At 33.8% G+C, this 18,920-nt stretch overlaps 2 protein-coding genes across 4 annotated transcripts in view; one reads left to right on the top strand and one right to left on the bottom strand.

The window, feature by feature from the left end:
• LOC143257569 (neuropilin and tolloid-like protein 1) overlaps positions 1-2,262 on the top strand; it is a 40,100-nt gene extending 37,838 nt beyond the window's left edge. The window contains exon 9 of one of the 2 annotated variants that reach the window (XR_013031944.1): positions 428-548. Coding sequence is in view for 1 of the 2 variants with exons in the window: in XM_076516441.1 (XP_076372556.1) it covers positions 428-729 (302 nt within the window). In the remaining variant the exon portion in view is untranslated. Of the gene's footprint in view, positions 1-427 lie in introns of both variants that reach the window. The other variant, XM_076516441.1, reaches the window with a different exon arrangement.
• A 4,078-nt stretch (positions 2,263-6,340) lies between these two features.
• On the bottom strand, positions 6,341-18,595 carry LOC143257570 (uncharacterized). Of its 2 annotated transcripts, XM_076516443.1 has the most exons (6): positions 18,438-18,567; positions 16,393-16,493; positions 15,991-16,029; positions 13,852-13,931; positions 11,774-12,118; positions 6,341-7,086 (listed from the first exon to the last, which is right to left on the bottom strand). In XM_076516443.1, the coding sequence occupies exons 3-6, from the start codon at positions 16,022-16,024 to the stop codon at positions 6,595-6,597; spliced, it is 951 nt and encodes a 316-aa protein (XP_076372558.1). In that variant the 5' UTR covers positions 16,025-16,029; positions 16,393-16,493; positions 18,438-18,567; the 3' UTR covers positions 6,341-6,594. The 2 variants fall into 2 exon arrangements, with proteins under 2 accessions (XP_076372558.1, XP_076372557.1); XM_076516442.1 differs by lacking the exon at positions 16,393-16,493 and having other exon boundaries at positions 18,438-18,595.
• Positions 18,596-18,920: the final 325 nt, after the last annotated feature.

Raw genomic sequence — 18,920 nt, 5'->3', positions numbered from 1 at the left:
CAACAGAGAATGTATTGTGTCTCTACGTCGTATAGATTTTCAGTTTTATGTTACGTAAAAAGAAATATCTGGAGTTTTATTATTTAAAGGTTACGTTAAACAATACAAGTTCAGTGTTTCTTTAAACTCTTTTCTTTCAATAATGTGATTGGAAAGTAACAGTTTGATTAAATCGAAGAAATAATGTGGTTGGTTGGTGATTTTTCTGTAGAGAGATTTTCTAATAACGTTTTTTAGAGGAACCTTAATGTCACTTCTGACATTCAAGACTTTTAATAAAAACACTCAGTTCATAATACCTAACACTGTCAGTTCTGATCAATTAATTAAAATACAAAATGATTTCAAATCTCCGATCTTACATGCTCTTGCAAGTGATATAGAAGGTATCATTGCAGTACATCATAATTTCTTCCTTTTCTTTCAGGCAACATTCCCCTGCTTGCAGGCTGTGGTGGCGCTGCTTCATTCGTTGTTCTGTGTAGTGTTGTAGGTATAATAGTGTACAGGAAGCGACGTCGAGTGAGCAAATCAATGTCGCAAACCCAAAACCTCAATATGCAACTTCGACAGCTCGAGTGTAGTCCGTCTTTTCCAACCAGAAGTTCAGGAAACTATTATTCATCGCCCCCAGAAGTATGTTCACCGTTAGAAACGAACTGCAGACTTCACCCACATTACGATGTTATCGTCACTGACAGCTATCCAAATTACCGCACCGATGTTTGAGATAATAAAACTCTACGAACATGCTAATTACTGTTGGATAACAACCGTTGCTGACCTTCGTATGCTTTGTGCATCTATTGATGGAAAACTTAATTTTTAAACATTACAAAAACATATGAAAACCAGAACACTTCAATTTATTTAATCACTTTAGTGTGATTTGTTGTCTTCAGTCTCATTAACGATGGTGGAGATAAAAATTCCAAGGCCTGGCATGGCCAGGTGATTAAGGGACTCGACTCATAATCCGAGGGTTGTGAGTTCCAGTCCCCATCACACCAAACATGCTCGCCCTTTCAGCTGTGGGGGCGTTATAATGTGTCAGTCAGTCCCACTATTCGTTGGTAAAAGAGTAGCTCAAGAAATGGCGGTTGGTGTTGATGACTAACTGCTTTCCCTCTAGTCTTACAATGCTAAATTAGGGACGGCTAGCGCAGATAGCCCTCGTGTTGCTTTGCGCGAAATTAAAAAAAACAAACAGACAAAAGTGCCACCTGGTGGGATAGTCCCATTAGAAATATTCTTCCTCATTTTTTATTTATACGATTTATTAGCCACAATGAAGGTTAATAGTCATATTATTGCTGAAACATATATTGGTGTGTTCATAGTTAGAAAGTGTATTTTTTGTATTCTTAACCGTAAATATGATATTGATAAATTAGAACTTCAAGAGTCGATTATTTAAACATCCTGGACCAAAGAAGACGAATGTTTATTGACTTGCCATTTTTTGTTCACTATGGGCCATGATCATAAATATTCGTTTTTCCATCATTATATCTGAATAAGAGGTATGTTATGTCATTGTGAAGAAAATGTTCATTGTTCTACTACATACTGCGAACAAGTGTTCATTGTTTCGCCACGTACTGTGAACAAGAGTGTTCATTGTTTTGCCACGTACTGCGAACAAGTGTTCATTGTTTTGCCACGTACTGCGAACAAGAATGTTCATTGTTTTCCAACGTACTGCGAACAAGAGTGTTCATTACTTTGCTATGTACTGCGAACAAGAGTGTTCATTGCTTTACTTTGCGAACAAGAGTATTCATTGCGTACTGCGAACAAAGTACAAGAGTGTTCATTGCTTTGAACAAGTACTCATTGTTCTGCGAACAAGAGTGTTCATTGTTTTGCTACGTAGTGTGAACAAGTGTTCATTGTTTTACTACGTACTGTGAACAAGAACGTTCATTGTTTTGATGCGCAATACCACCATTTGTAAGCATTGTTATTCCGTGAAAGATAGATATGAAAACGCATTTTTATAGCCTGTATGGTTAAACAAATGTAAAAATGCAGTGCTAAGGCAGAGAACCATTTTCCTTGGAACGCTATGTTGAAAATTTGGCTTGTTATGCAAGAATAAACTCGTGTAATTTATGCCATGAATGTTCAGTATTTAACTAACGATATTAGCAAGGAAATGTTAAAATGATAATGTGTTTCTTTTTCAAATTTATATTTGTTTTTCCGAGATGAAAATTGTCATATGTAAAGAAATAATAAATACAATATCTTTGAAACAAAGATTAAGCGGGTGTGTTTTCCATTCCATTCAAGCGGAGATTACTAGAAAGATAAAAAGCACTTAAGATAAGATATTTTAATCCTTGTTACCACGTCATCACGGAGGACATGAATAAATTTGTTTTATATGTATCTTCTTCAGAAGTCTAAGTATCTCGAGAAACCAGCCTGTGGTTCATGAACTAACTACTGAGTGGTAAAAAGAGAAAGGTATACTGCTGGCCAAAATCTTAAGGCCAATGAATATAAAGAAAAAATATACATTTTGCGTTGTTAGACTCAACCACTTATTTGAGTAGAGCTTCGAAAAACGAAAATAAGAAAAGGGAAAGTAAAAATAAAAACTGTTTTAGCATTTAATAGAGAAAATGTGAACACTGAAATTAGCCTAAATACTAGCTGGTCAAAAGTTTAAGACGATACTGAAACGAAGCGTTAATTGGTAAACACGTAACGAAATTTAGTTATTTGTGTTTAAGCATTAGTGTTGTTAACATCTCCCACTGACATCTCCTGTGTTACATTTGGTAAAAACATAGCAAAGGCTAAAAAGTTGACACAGTTTGAACGTGGCAGAATTGTCGAGCTGCAAAAGCAAGGTCTCTCTCAACGTGTCATCGCTGGTGAGATTAGGCGTAGTAAAACTGCTGTTGCAAATTTCTTAAAAGACCCTGAGGGATACGGAACGAGAATTTCAAGTGGTCAGCCCAAGAAAATTTCGCCGGCGTTGAGCAGGAGGATTCGACGAGTTGTCCAGCAAAACACCAGCCGATCACCAAACCATATTAAGGCCCTTATGGATGCAGAATGCAGCTCAAGAACAATAAGATGGCATCTACAAGAGAAAGGCTTTAAAAACCATAAATGTCTTCAAAGGCCACACCACGAAACAGCTCGGTTAACCTTTGCTGAGAAGTACCAAACATGAGACGTAGAAAAGTGGAAAAAGGTTTTGTTCTCATATGGCTTCCATGTTACTGGCATAATAAGGATATCCCACTGGGAACATTTTCTACACAACACAGTGGAGGAGGTTCCATCATGATCTGGGGTGCTTTCTCCTTCCATGGAACAATGGAGCTTGAGGTTATACAGAGCCATCTAACAGCAGCTGGCTACATTGGTATGTTGGAGAGAGCATCCTTATTGACTGAAGGCCCTCGCTTGTGCGGAAATGACCGAATCTTTCAGCAGGACAACGCTGCAATCTACAATGCCCGTAGGACAAAGGACTTTTTTATGGCGAATAACGTGATTCTTTTGGACCATCCAGCGTGTTCGCCCGAACTGAACTCCACTGAAAATGTTTGGGGGTGGATGGCAAGAGAAGTCTATAGAAATGGACGTCAATTCCAAACAATGTATGATCTTCGTGAAGCCATCTTCACCATTTGGAATGACATTCCAGATAGCCTTCTGCAGACGCTTATATCGACCATGCCAGAGCGAATGACGGCCGTGCAACTCATTATTGAGACCTCTTGTTGGACATTTCCTACGCTTTTTAGGACTTCTTTTTGGTATGGTCTTAAAATTTTGCCCAGCTAGTATTTAGGCTAATTTCATAGTGTTCACATTTTCGCTATTAAATGCTAAAAAAAATTTTTATATTTATTTTCCCTTTTCTTATTTTCATCTTTCGAAGCTCTACTGAAATAAGTTGTTGAGTCTAACAACGCAAAATGCGTATATTTTCTTTATTTTCATTGACCTTCAAATTTTGGCCAGCAGTGTATCATAAAAAACAATTGTGATGCTAAATTACACTGAGGTACACACGACCAAGTTCTTTACTGAACAGGTGGAATGTGTAGCTATAAAGTCAATTTCTGATTTGACCTTCTACACGTCAGATAGGTATGTCGCTTCCAATGGGACTCCATTAAGAACAGGACAACACTCACTATCAACGTTTGCTAACGAACCAAGTGTGAAATCATATGTATTCTGACAGATTTTTTTAATTACCGCTAACTATAATTTTGAACTTCATTTTAAAAATCAGAAGTTTTGTCTAGTAAGATTAAAAGTTGTTTAAATGAACGATTCTTCTTCTTGCTGTGTTATTTATACCCATCAAATTTAGTAAACTTCCTGTTAAGACTTAAGCACGTTAACAGGTAGATTTTCTGTAATCTTATTAGGGCAAATAAGAGCGTATCACAGCATTCCTCTAAAATATTTATTTCTTGGATGAAATTATTTGAATAGGGTTCTTATTTTATTTTTAATGAACTTTATAATAAAAGTGAAGAAGACAACACCAAGCAGCATTTGAACTAATCTCTTTGTTAGTAGAGCGAGCAACCAAACAACTAAATTTATGGATCCCGAATGCCCGAATTCTGTAAAAGTCGATATTTATATTCCACTTTGATTAATTATAATAAATAATAAAATTGTTGATATATAGTATATTGTCTTATATCACAGAAAACTGTTGTTAAGAATTTTAAAATGTAAACGAGTATTTTCTCAATATGATTGTAGACATAATATAATGAATAAAATAGGACCAATAACCCCTAACCTTGAGAAAATATTTGTTACTAATATATGTTAGAGGACAGGAAACCTCTGTCCAAAATCTTTGATCATGTAACATAAATTAAGATTTAATAATATTTGTTGAACTGATGCGATTAACTGTGCCGAAGGAAATTTGTTACTTAATCAAAAACATATAATTCGAACTTCAAATATTGTCTCCTAACTATGAGAAAATATACATATTCATTTTGAGTTTATTTATCGTTGTAATTATTTGTTATTTCAAGTCACAGCTTTTACAGTAAGGAAAATATACTTTTTAATACTAGTAGAACATTTCGATCACTGGTGAGATCATTCTCAAGAACAAGGAAAATAATGCCTTTGTATTTGAGAATCAACACTCGACAATCTGAAAGCGTATTTAAATTTGGGAATCAATAGTGGTTACCTGCGTATGTTTATGTCAATTCACATGAATTGACAGATTACCCTATATCCAATAGATTCCATATATATGAATGGTCAAGGTACTCAGAAGGAATAGTACAAATATTCTCGCTAAAATATCGACAATGACAGAGAGTTTTATATTAAAATATGATGGCCACTCACTTTCGATTGTTTTTCTATCCAACGAGTCCAAAAACAAGGCAAGAACGCTTTGCTCAAATACCAAACCAAAAAGTTACCAATCCATCAAACTATTCGTATTTATTCTTCTTGTTTCAGTTGAAAAAACTACAACTAGTTTATAACCAACATCAGTTTAAACCTAAATCAACTCTATGTGTTCTGGACGGTGCACGATCTCATCACTTAATAGTAATAACTAGTAATAATTTTAAAAAACAACATCACAGTTCTAATATAAATAATGTTATTATTACCTTTTGAAGTTATTTTTTTCCTTTTATAGAAATCTGTTTTTTTGGTTTTCTTCAGAAAGGGTAAGTACATGAACCTGACATTAAGAGAAGCAGTTGTTTGTTTATTTTTGAATTTCGCGCAAAGCTACACGAGGGCTATCTGTGCTAACCGTCCCTAATTTAGCAGTGTGAGAAAAGACTGAAGGGCAGCTAGTCATCACCACCAACTGCCAACTCTTGGGCTACTCTTTTGCCAACGAATAGTGGGATTGACTGTCACATCATAACGCCCCCACGGCTTAACCACCTGTTCATGCCAGGCCCCCATGAGATAAGTAACCACTAATGGTTCTCTAATTGAAATACATTGCTAGATTGTTGATTTAAATACAGAAACCTTTATTTCCGTTTACTTGAGAAAGATCATTCATTGAAGTAATGTCATACCTATTTTAAAATATATCCTTCCTTAGTGTAAAAGGTATAACTTGTATTAAAAAAACGTTATCATTGTTTTATTTGGGTTTGGTAAAAATATACTTTCAATATATAATCATTAAACATTTGCTTTTCTATGTAATACCAAATAATAAACAGGGCAATGCCAAACATTTTTCACACACCTCAGTTTATTTAGGTTACTATGAGGTTTAAACTACATGCTGTTTGTGTAAAATCAAGCTACAACACCAACAAAGACAACAAAAATACGGAGAAAATTTGCGCATTGTTTGAGTTTATTTTTATTGCAAGAGCCATTACACATGAACTGAAGTATTTTTACGTGGAAAATAATGACAAAATAATATCAATGTGTTTTACTTATAAAAATAACTTTTGCGTTGCTCACCTTTCAAAAGAAAAAATTAATAACCACCTCAGGCAATGCAGTTTTCCAAGAACACACCCACTTCATCATGTTTTCTTGAATTTCATTTATCATTATGTCTTTGCGATTTGTTCAAGGTGTCACTTAATAGCGCCACTGCTGGAAATTTCTAGACTCGGTTCGTTGCACGTAAGGCAACTGAGGACTATGATAGGTTGGGTTGTACCCTTGTTGTGAGAGAGAGTGATGTACCTTATTCTGAGGCAATGGAACATGGATTTTCGGTATTTCACGTGGTAAGACTTCGGGCAAAGAGGTAGGAAGTGAATCTATTGTATATCCAGCATTTAGATGTCCAGGCAACACGTGTTTAGGTATTTGTTCAACTGCCCTCGAAATCAGTGCCCGATTAGGTTGATGTATATCGTCATACTTCTTATAATCGAAACCTTCCTCAATATAACTTGATTTCACTGGCAATCGGTAGAGGTCAGCGTTAACACCGTAAAGATAGGTGGAGTCAATGCAGTTGACATTGAACCACCAATCACACACTCGGGTTTCCTGGTTAAACACTGTTCCATTTGGACAAAGAAAACTGTCCTGACGCCCGTCTAGTTGGCAGTAATGCCAAACCTATAAAATAAAAATTAATAATAATTTTCTATTGAAGTAAGCAATATTACCATGGATTTTTAACACTAGGACGACATTATATTCAATATACATATAATTTAAGTGAAATAGTACAAAACACGTATTTATAGTGTCATTTTTATTATTTTTAACAGAAAATAATTGAAATTCGTACTGCTAAAGTAAAAGCCTAAAAAACAGAACTTTCTTGGTTTTATTGATTTCGCTTTATTACTAAGGGGCAGGCCCGGCATGGCCAGGTTGTTAAGGCACTCCACTCGTAATCTGAGAGGTGCGGATCGAATCCCCGTCATACCAAACATGCTCGCCCTTTCAATTGGAAGGGCATTATAACGTTACGGTCAATCCCACTATTCGTTGGTAAAAGAGTAGTCCAAGAGTTGGCTGTGGGTGGTGATGACTAGCTGCCTTCCCTCTAATTTTACACTGCTAAATTAGGGACGGCTAGTGCAGGTATCCCTCGTGTAGCTTTGCGCGAAATTCAAAATAAATACTAAGGGGCAAGCAGCAGCCAGTGCAGGTCCTCATCGGCAGTTAAGTGAATTGAGACTGCTGGAAAAATAAATCCCGCATGTTTTCTTGCGTGCCCCCTTCATTTTTTTTAATATAGTAAAAGTTCACTTCTATAAATGAAAAATGAATGGTGAGGTGAGGGTATTTAACTACATGTTTTTAAGCTAAATTTTGATCGAGCTTCCTGGCCTTTACGGATTTATAAACATAATCATTGGAACAAGTTCACGTCATCTGACTGTGGTTTCTTCATACTATTAGTGCCTTTTAGACATCTAGAGGTCAAGATTAATATGCTTTTTACACAGTCAGCGCTCACATCGTATCACATGCATCATCTGACATTCGTTTGACACATAAGTAAGACTAAAGATAACAATGAACCGTTCCAACGTTTTACTTCGTGATTTTAAATTTTATTTTTATTTTTTTGAGTATGGAAAGTAAACCATTCCACCGTTTTACAAAATAATTTCAGTAGATTACATTCCACACTCAATGTCAACATAAATTGAAGAGTCAAATAATGAAGTCTAGCTGACAGACACAAGTTGTAACGTATAATGTTTTGGGAAGTAATTAAACTTCGTATAAAACAAGACGTAAAGATATGGCAATGATAAAATAGTTGTTAACTTAAAAATAACATCAACAATAGAGAAAACTAAATATTATATGTATATTGGAAAGTATATTAACTTAAACTTACCATACGGACATCTGCTATCAATACTTGCATGTGTTAACTAAACTGTAAGACCTTTAGAGTAAGATAAAAGGAGAATATGAAAAAATATGTTAACCGCACTATGTTTACCATTTTCAGCATCGAAGAAACTATTCGCTTGTCTGTTTCTGGTTATTTGTTTTTCTAGAAAAGGCATATGGTGTGTTCACTACTGGAAGTTAAACCCAGGATTTTAGTGTTATAAGCTCGTGGGGTGAAACTCTGTCTGTTAGACCACTTACCATACCAAAACACATGGTAGAAACTTGGTTGTTACTTACATTATGAGTCACAATAAAGAACGACTCTTATGATTGCACTAAATTCAGGTAACTTAAGTGTACTTACCACTAGTTTTATTTAACTCATTTAGAAATGAGAATTACGCCAAAGATTAATAACGCAACGTTAGTTATTTATTTGCTAACGCTACTATAGTTTAATACAGGTAAAAATGTATTATATGAATCGGCTCAAATTTCGGAAAACCTAACTTAATGTAACATAAAACTAAGTGTGATAATGGGAAGCATTTATTAAATGTTTCGGAATCCTGAAAATTATATCATCAGTAACATAGAGGCAGAGAACAAACAAACAATATTTGTAATTACAACTGAAATATAAACATAAGTAAACAGTTTAAATATACAAATGTAAGATGAGAGAATGTAGCACAAGTGAATTAGATTAATCTACGTTGAAATCTTGTGAAGACTATTTTTTAGGGATGGAAGGAACGTTTCTATGTATAATGTTTCTTTTATTAGTAGTTCAGTATCATGTTTGACTTGTTACGTATAACGATTTCAAATAACCTGAAACTGAATGTAATTTATTCTTGATGACAACAATACCTTTTGAAATACTAATGTATTTCAGAACGGCTGGTATGGGTATTATCACTTTTATTGATAAACAGAGAACGACATTTCGACCTTCCCAGGTCATCTTCAGATTAAGAAAGAGGGAGTTTGTAAGTGACCGTTGCGGGACACATGTCTCAGGGAGGAGAGTATAAACGGGTACGGGATTGTAGGGGGCGGTGCAGTTTAATGTTAGGGTATTAATTTATAGGTATAAAGGTGTTCCTTTATATTGGTTTAATTTTGCTTTTGGTTGCTGTATAAGTAGGGCTTCTTTGATTTGCATTTCACTTAACTTTTCACAACTTTTTCACAACTGAAGTTATACACTGTCTTCGTAAAAATACTACCGTCCGAAGTTAATCTACTGAAGCTAGACGGTTCGTAATGTTCGAAATATATAAAGGTTTCTGATAAAATATCTGACTTATAAGCGTTAATCATAGTTATAACTTCTAAAGTTTATAGCATACCAACTATAGCAAGCCAACAATATATACTGTTTTCTCGCGCGTTGCGTTGGTTACCTGTCGTAAGCGTTAGGCGACAGTCCAAAAATTTCAGCTAAAACAATAGCAGTAGTGCTTTCGTACATACGTATATTTTTGCTTCTTACACTCGAGAATTTTATACAATTTTAGTGAATAGGCGGGAATTTCACAATATACTTTTAATATATTATCACTTTGTGTTAGATGATTTTTAACTAAGATATTATTTATATACATTGCAAACAGTACATATATTGACAAGTGTCCTGTTAGCTACAAACTTATTTTCTACCGTAGGTAGCCCCCCAGTGGCTCAGCGGTATGTCTGCGGACTTACACGCTAAAATCCGGATTTCGATACCCGTGGTGGGCAGAGCACAGATAGTCCATTGTGTAGCTTTGTGCTTAATTCAAACAACAGCAACAAAGTACAGTAGGTATGTTAATGATACTCCCCCTAGTTTACGCCTTACACATCGTATCCGATGTTTTATTAACTATTTTAATTCACCGTACACTACACTAATGAAATTCAGACATATAACTCTATTTCCTTTCTGAACGTTCTTGCTAGCCATGATGCTAACGGTCTTTCAACTTCTTTCTGCCGTAAAAACACATTTACTGGCCTTTTCCCTTAATTTGACAGTTTTACATCCTTTTTAAACCTAATCTTATACTCTGTCTATTAAATTGGACCTACAAACTAATCTCATCCTATTAAGTTCTTCACACATAAATTACCTCCATACAAAACATTCTCTTTCGAAACGGATCCTAAGCATTTCTTGGGGAAAATAACTTCTTAACTTCTAATTAATTTGTTTGTCAAACCATCTAAGATACCAACTATACTCAAACTTCCCTTATACATCTGCTTGCCATACCCTGGGAGACAGAGCTACCTTATTACGAAACGGTCGAAAAAGTTATGCAACACTTATTAACCTTAAAATGACCTGAAAGTTATTATGAAGCCCAATTTTAGATAAAATCGTTTTTTTTGCACTGCAAAAGTCGTTTGCCAAGTGCCAACTATTCACATCTCGTGTACTAATTACACGAGCTGAGGCTATAAGACCTTCTATATTAGTGAAACCAAACATCACCTTAAAGTTCAAGCGTGTGAACATATGGGAATGTCTATAAACACTGGAAGAAAAGTTACAAACCTTCCCAACTTCGCTGAAAAATGACATCCAATTTTTTCTCCAAGTTTAAAATTCTATCAACAGCCAAAAATGATACTGAACTACTAATAAAAGAAACATACAAACTTTCCTACCTTCTTCACAAGATTTCAACGTATTTTAATTTAACTATTTCACTTTTGACACATTTTCTCGTCTTATGTTTGTATATATAAATTGCTTACTCTTTTGTATATATTTCTGTTGTAATTACAAATATTGTTTGTTTATTTTGTAGTTCTAAGTTAATGATGATGTGATTTTGATGATTGGTTTGAATTTCGCCCAAAGCTACACGAGGGCTATCTGCGCTAGCCGTTCCTAATATTGCAGTGTAAGACTAGAGGGAAGGCAGCTAATCACCACCACCCACCGCCAACTCTTGGGCTACTCTTTTACCAACGAATAGTGGGATTGACCGTAACATATTACGCCCCCACGGCTGAAAGGGCGTGTATGTTTGGTGCGACGGGGAATTGAACCCGCGACCCTCAGATTACGAGTCCAGTACCATAACCACCTGGCCATGCTGGGCCGATTTTGATGATTTCGAAAGGTTTAATAAAAGCTTCCTATTATCACGTCCGTGTTTTGTTTTATTATATTTTAAGTTTTTTCCAGACATACAACCCATGCTACTGATGCCAATGTAGAATTTCAGGTATAATAAAAATACGAAACACTCCTATCGAGCTCAGTGTGAAACTAAAAACAAAGAATCATCAATTCTAAAGTATATCTTACTTCACACAAAGTATCAATATCAGTTTGAACTGAAATAATTAAAACTTATAATGGTTTGCCAGCAACGTGCATTAATAATATTACTACAGGACTTCAAGCAATGGAACTAAAAAAACATAAGCATTTATATTTTACTTGACATCCACTTTCGACATCAGCATAAAATCCAGGATATGGAACATCTTTACATCTGAATCTGGTGTAGGGTACTTGGGAAAACACGGGATAATCCTTTCCAGGTATTCCGGGAATTGGGTTGATTTTAATGTGGTAGTTACTATGTCCATCTTCATACCTAATCCCTACTGTGGAATGGTCATTCGGGCGCGGAGGAATGTACGAAGAAGACGCAGATGATGAAAGATGAGGAATCAATCGAGCATTACTATAGTCTGAATGCAAATAGCTTGAGACAGACTCCAGACCTTCATAGACTGGAGGGTGGTCTTGTTGTAGATAGTTTGGAATAAATATATTCTCCTGGAAAGGTATACACATTTGAATAAAGATATACCCATGATTTATAATAAGTATTTAAGACACGGGAATCCCAAAATCATTTTTAATACGGGCGCTTCAAAATTTCCTTAAATTCCATCATCATTTTAATATCTAGAAAAAATTAGTTTATAATATTCGTACCACAAAACCAATACTTATTTAGAGTGAGTTTTTGTATTCACTTTGAAGTTTAGAAAAAACAGATTTCTAATGGCATATAATATAATGCATATGTTTAATAAATAACATTGATAACAGAAACTATAATAGAAAAAGGCTTATTATAAATATAGACACTATATGTTCAAAATAATAATAAATTTAAAATAAAAACACTGAGAATACGAAACTGATTATATAAATCACAACAGTTGGTGTTATTATTTAGTGTTGAGTAATTAATGAAAATGAAGGGGGGTTCTTTAATAAAGGGTTTGTAATCTGTGGGTCTGGAGTAAAGAATTTTAAAGTTTTCTAAAAGTATAGAGTGATTATTATTTCGTTGTTTATAAAATAGTATCTAAATTGTGAGAATATTTTTGTGTCTATTATTGTGCTCAACATATGACGTCCGTATACACATTATAAATACCTTAGGTATTATGTGTAAAATCACTCTTGTGGTCAATACTGAACTTATATAAAAGCCTTTAATAGATAAAACAACTTATTTGTTATTATTTCTATTTGTTGCCATGTAATTTATACTGTCACATTAATCAGAGACATTCCAGAATACATTTTTCACTGGTAGACTTTCCATATTACATTCTTTAGTGACAGACATTACAGATTACACTTATCACTGGCATACATTTCGGGGTACATTCTTAAATGAGAGATATTCCAAAAGACCTTCACCAGAGACAGACATTTCTGATTACATTCATCATTGGAAAACATTTCATATTGCATGCTTCAGAGGCAGACATTTCAGGACACATTCATCAGTGGCAAACATTTCAGTTTGTATTATTCAGTGGCAGAAATTTTAGATTATATTTTTTGTAGGCAAACATTCCAGAATACATTTATCAGTAGCAGACATTCAGATTACATTCACCGGTAGCAGACACTTCAGATTATATTCATCACTAGCAGACACTTCAGATTATATTCATCACTAGCAGACACTTCAGATTACATTATTCAGTGAGACACATTCCAGATTATATTCATCACTAGCAGATACTTTAGATTACATTATTCAGTGACACACATTCCAGATTACGTTCATCAGTAGCAGACACTTCACATTACATTATTCAGTGACAGGCATTTCACATTAGATTCATCAGTTACAGACATTCCAAATTATATTCTTCACAGACAGATATTCCACAATACATTTATGAGTGGCAAACTTCCAGATTACCTTCATCAGTGTTATATAGTTAAGAATTGAAAGGTTTGCTAGTGCGCTAAAAGGAAATTTGTTTATTTACTTTTATTTCACAGTCGCAAACTTTGTTCTTTACTTTCGAGAAAAAAATGTGGAATTTCTAAATAAATAAACACTTACAGCAAAAGTAAGATTCGCCCAAGTAATCTATTTAATTCATTTTTGAGTACCTCAAGGTTTGACTTTAACAGCATTAGTTTAGTATTTACAATTCTTATGGCGGAAAGTATCGCTAACAACGAGGTTATCCTGTGATCAACAGTCAAAATTATTGTAAAATTAACACCTGTTGATGAAAGTAAAAACTTACTGCCTGAATTTGATCGTCATCGTCAACTTCAGTGTTCGATGTTGACCTTTTTTTCTCACCAAAACTAATAGTTAATAATCCTGTAAATATTTTTAAGTATATTCAAAACACAATAACTTACATTTATTCATACAAATAAATAGTTGTAGTTATCTTTTAGGTATACTTGAACTTTTATGGATTGAGCTTTCGTAAAACATACAAAGAAAACTCCGTTATATATGTGTCTGAACTTGTATAGGTGTACTCTTCAGAATTTAATGGATTTCTCATAGTGCAGCCCCTCGTCAGTAACCATGAGGCTGCCTGGAGAAAGGATGAACGTCCTCTAGTCAGTAGCTCTAGGTACATTATAAAAATTCTGTCGTGAGAAAGCATGAGCTAATTCAAAGAAAATATAGAGTTCCTGCCATTATTGTCCCTGAGGCTCGTGGATTCAAAACCCTGCCTCACCAAACATGTTCACTCTTCCAATCATAGGGGGTATTATAAAGTTACGGTCAATATCGCTATTTGTTGGTAAAACAGTAGACCACAAGTAGGCCTTTCCTCTAATCTTTTATTACCAAATTAATAGTGGCGGTGCCAAGGGGGAAATTGGTGGGATTGAGCCCCCCAAAAATGAGCCAATCCGCTCTCAGCCCCCCCCCCCGAATATTGTTACCTACATATATTCATAAAGTATGGAAAACACAATCGTCGTTGTTGCTCAACAATTAACATCAAAGAGACAGAGATCTGTAGAACTCAACGTCTTCATTAAGACGGAAGTATGTGTCATGCTTCCCATAGCAACGTACTGAATGCACTGAAACTCATGCACTGTATTGCCGCTCTTTGTGTAATGTCATTCTATCTTGAGCTTTTACGAAGACTGTACAATCACGTTGATTTCAAGTTACAACAGAACATCAGGGATTTGACTTGATAAACCAAAGGTTTCACAGGTATTTACCCATTAATTTCATTTATCTTTTATTGAAAAGCAAAACATATCATGTATGTATAAGTGTATTGTGTATAGGTCAAAACTATGAAGCATTTAGCCAGTGTTGTGTCCTTTGTGAGATCATTTTGCATTGTGTATCAGCCATCCAAAATTGTACTGATGATTGTGGCATACACTTAAAATTATGACTTACAATCCAATTAATGTTATACTTATAATTAGATAATAACCTTACATGTTAACCAAATAATATTTCTAAACAATTCTAGAATGAATTTTGAAATTGTCATTAGGCTATTTAGAAGTGCCTAATTTAATGTAATGTAATAGTTACATTATTGTAACAGGTGCTTGTCATACTTATGATAATATGAAAAATATCACAATAACAGTTTGGCACACCTTTCTAAAATGTACCTTGGTACTTACATAATTATAATTTACCATCTATACTTCATATTGATGGCATTTTGGGAAGCCCCTCCACAGTTTACCTCAGCCCCCTTCCCCCAACGAAAATATCCTGGCGCCGCCACTGTAAATTAGGGACGCCTTAAGCAGATAACCCTCGTGTACTTTTGTGCAAAATTCAAAAAAAAAACTTATAATTGTTATCCCTTAATTGGTCTGGAAAAAAGACTGATCTGTAGATAAAATAGAAGATCAGATCTTAGTAAAAGTGACGGATATGGTTTAGTATTAATAACGACACTGTTACGATATTATAACTTAAAGGCAGAATACTTTACTCTTATCACAATATATACACAAATGGTTCACAAAATTATGATAATTATTGCTGTCGAAATGAATAATGCATCTGTGAAAAATATAAATCAATAATATTATTACTTTTAGTTACTCAGAAAGCTATTATTGAAACAACGTTTTGGACGGAAAACGTTATTACTGGAACTTGGTGATTCAGACAGATACTGTTATACTGGAACCTAGTGCTTTGGACATAAGACGTTACTAATGAAACGTTTAAAACAGAAACCGTTATTACCGGGACCTAACAACCCCGAGCGAAAATATAATTTACACGATTTTGGATCAGTCAACCGTTAAAAACTTTGTTCTTTACGATTTTAATGTTTGTTGTTTATTTAAAAACAATATTAATTTTTAACTTAATCTAGTGGATATTTCTCTATATAGTGAAGTTAACACAAAATATTAATTCTCACCCAAAAGAAACAAACAGGTTGTCCACTTCTTCATTGTGTCTGAAACGAAAAAGAATATTTTATTTTCGAGTTCAAGTATATATTTTTTAAATTGACAGATTATGAAGAAAGGGTGGCGTCTTTGTCAGCTCTATTGGACTAACATGAATTACATGTGTATAATATCTTGTCTTCCTAGTCTTGATTTTATTATTGCTAATCTTTAAATAAATTAAAATAGAACTAGTCTGATAGTTCGAAGATTTGTCTGAGTAATGAATGAAATTATTTCTAGTAGAACTAAATCACATCAATGAAATAATAACACTGCACAACAAAGTTTTTGCTTATTGAACACTGTTGGGTGTTCCTTATAAATTTTTGGCTGCTGATCACGAAAATCACATCCAAATCATCACGTACCGTTTCATCGAAATCTTCAGTTTCACCAGGACATTGCTACAACGGAAAAACGATCTCAGGACAACTGGAATCCGTCAATGCTTGCTGACTACTGTTGGACACTACAACGTGATGCACCGGACATTGAATACAAACGAAAATCAGGAGCAAAACACTTTTAATTATGTTGAACTTAATAGCGTATTAAAAACATAAATGCAATTAAATACTTTATTGCCAGTAAACAGTTAACTGTCTATTTCTCAGTGTTCCTTCGTGATGAAGCAAAACCAAAACTATATTTGTGGATACCCACCAGGTACCTGTCACAATCAGCAAAAACTTTTCAGGAAGCAAAACTTTTCCAAAAATTGTTGTGCAGTGTTATTGCTGAAATAAATACTTGATATTATTTTATTAATTCTTAATATAATTATGATTTATAAATGACTCATACAATATCCATTTGATGATGTAAATAGCGCACAACCATTTTTCTGTTTGCATATTTCAGCCAATCTGAAGAACTCTGGTATCAAACGAAAGGCCTCGTCGGCTTACCACTGAACCATGAGATAAGGGCTCTTTTTTTTTAAGTCGAACACTAAAATATGTAAAACATTTCAAGTGTTGACTAACACAAAATTAATAAACCATTTCATCAAATGCTAGTACACTGTTATCTATTCCAAGTCAAAACTTTTACCAACTTACTTTTATTTATCAAAATCACTAATATCTAGTTATTATTATGTTATTTAACCCAAATTATTACAACTTATAATATGAATATGAAATAACTTTCAGAAATCTGTAAGAACTTAACTTTTCAACGTCCTTCTTTTGTCGCGCCCTTTGTAACATGAATTATACAAAACCCTAAAAAACGTTTTGGCAAAAAGCACCCTAAACATGTAAAGATTTGACTCAAACAGTACCTTAAAACATATACAGCTAAGGAAGTACATATATAAACCTGTCCAATAAACACGCATATTAGACATACTATTGGGTTGAGGAATAATTCGTGAGCGTTTTTTCAAGTTAACAAAATATATTCATAAATGAAACGCTTTCGCAAAATATTTCATGTCATTTGGTAGATAATTTTTTGCTCTAATAGATGGTGTGTTTGATTTTCATGTCTTTAATTTTTGCTTTCATTTTCAGCTCATTAAATGGAATGTAAGTGGACAAAATCGAGCATTTTCGACACCATCTGCTTTTTGCATTTAATTTCTTGCAATTTCATTTACAACAATGCATACTATATACCTAGGTATTACATGAAATAAAGTATCATAATAAATGTTTTGGGTGTAATGTGTTCATGCATTGAAGTATTGTATAGTCTTGCATGTAATGCTTGAATGAAATTATTTAAAAACGCTCACGAATTATTCCTTAACCTAATAATTATTTATAATATACTATATTAAGAGAGATTGAAACAGAAACACAGTGGTTATAATATTGTACTTACTCATATCTGGTGTACTGAAGTAAGAATGTCATAAAGAAAAGTGTAATTTAAGTTGTAATATTATAAACTTTGTAATAGAGACCTGTTCACTATATATTTTAATAGTACTAACACAATCTTTATACTAAAGGTAAATGTATATATTATTTATTTAAGTTATAGTAACATATTCTTTATATTGTGAGTAATCACATTCTAATATATTCAAATTCTAATGTTGCAAAATTTATACTCTAGGTAAACATATTCGCTAAAAACTGAACTGTAATTATATAGAGTTTATACTGGATCTACGTCTGTTCACTATGTGTTCAAACTGTAGTAAGACAAAGAAAATATTAGAAAAAACCTATTGAAACTTTATACTGGATCTAAGCCTGTTCACCATATATTCAAACTGTACTAAGACAAAGTAAATACTAGGAAAAACCTATTCAAACTTTATACTACTCACTCTGAATTGTTATAATTTTTTTCAATTTGCACAAATTATCCTATAGATAAAGCTACTCATAATCTTCTTAAAATATGAAAAAGTAAACTTTACATTGGACGTAATTGAAACAGCACACTCATTACTTACCAACTGTATGTAGAACAAATTTCCAGCTATCAGTAGAAAAATTTCAAAATAAATATAGATATGCAAAATTTCTGAATGTGCCAGAAATGTGCCAATACAACAAGAAGTAAAACTTCAAGCACAAGGGCAACATTTTATATAGAATATGGGGTGTGGCCACTTTCTTTGAAAATCTAATTGCATAAGGAAATAGAAGGATTCAGTATCGGTACTGGTACGATGTTCTCTCGTCTTTTAGTGAGATTCAATTATTCACGCCCAGCAGGTGACTTACTCGTAGTTGAAACGACATCGTTTTCAATGAAAGTTTGATTACCTTGGAGATACACCAAATATGAACAATAATTGGCTGCTGTATGTTTCTAAACAATTTTTTCTCTTAGTGCTTTACGAAATTAGTATTTTTTACTGTTCTAATGGGATATTTCTAATTGCCCAAACATTGTAGTTTTTGGATTATATAACGTCCTATAGTTATAAGCC

Source organism: Tachypleus tridentatus, chromosome 7, assembly GCF_004210375.1.
Source record: "Tachypleus tridentatus isolate NWPU-2018 chromosome 7, ASM421037v1, whole genome shotgun sequence".
In the NCBI taxonomy this organism is placed as follows: domain Eukaryota; kingdom Metazoa; phylum Arthropoda; class Merostomata; order Xiphosura; family Limulidae; genus Tachypleus; species Tachypleus tridentatus.
This window is presented reverse-complemented; position numbering and strand designations above follow the sequence as displayed.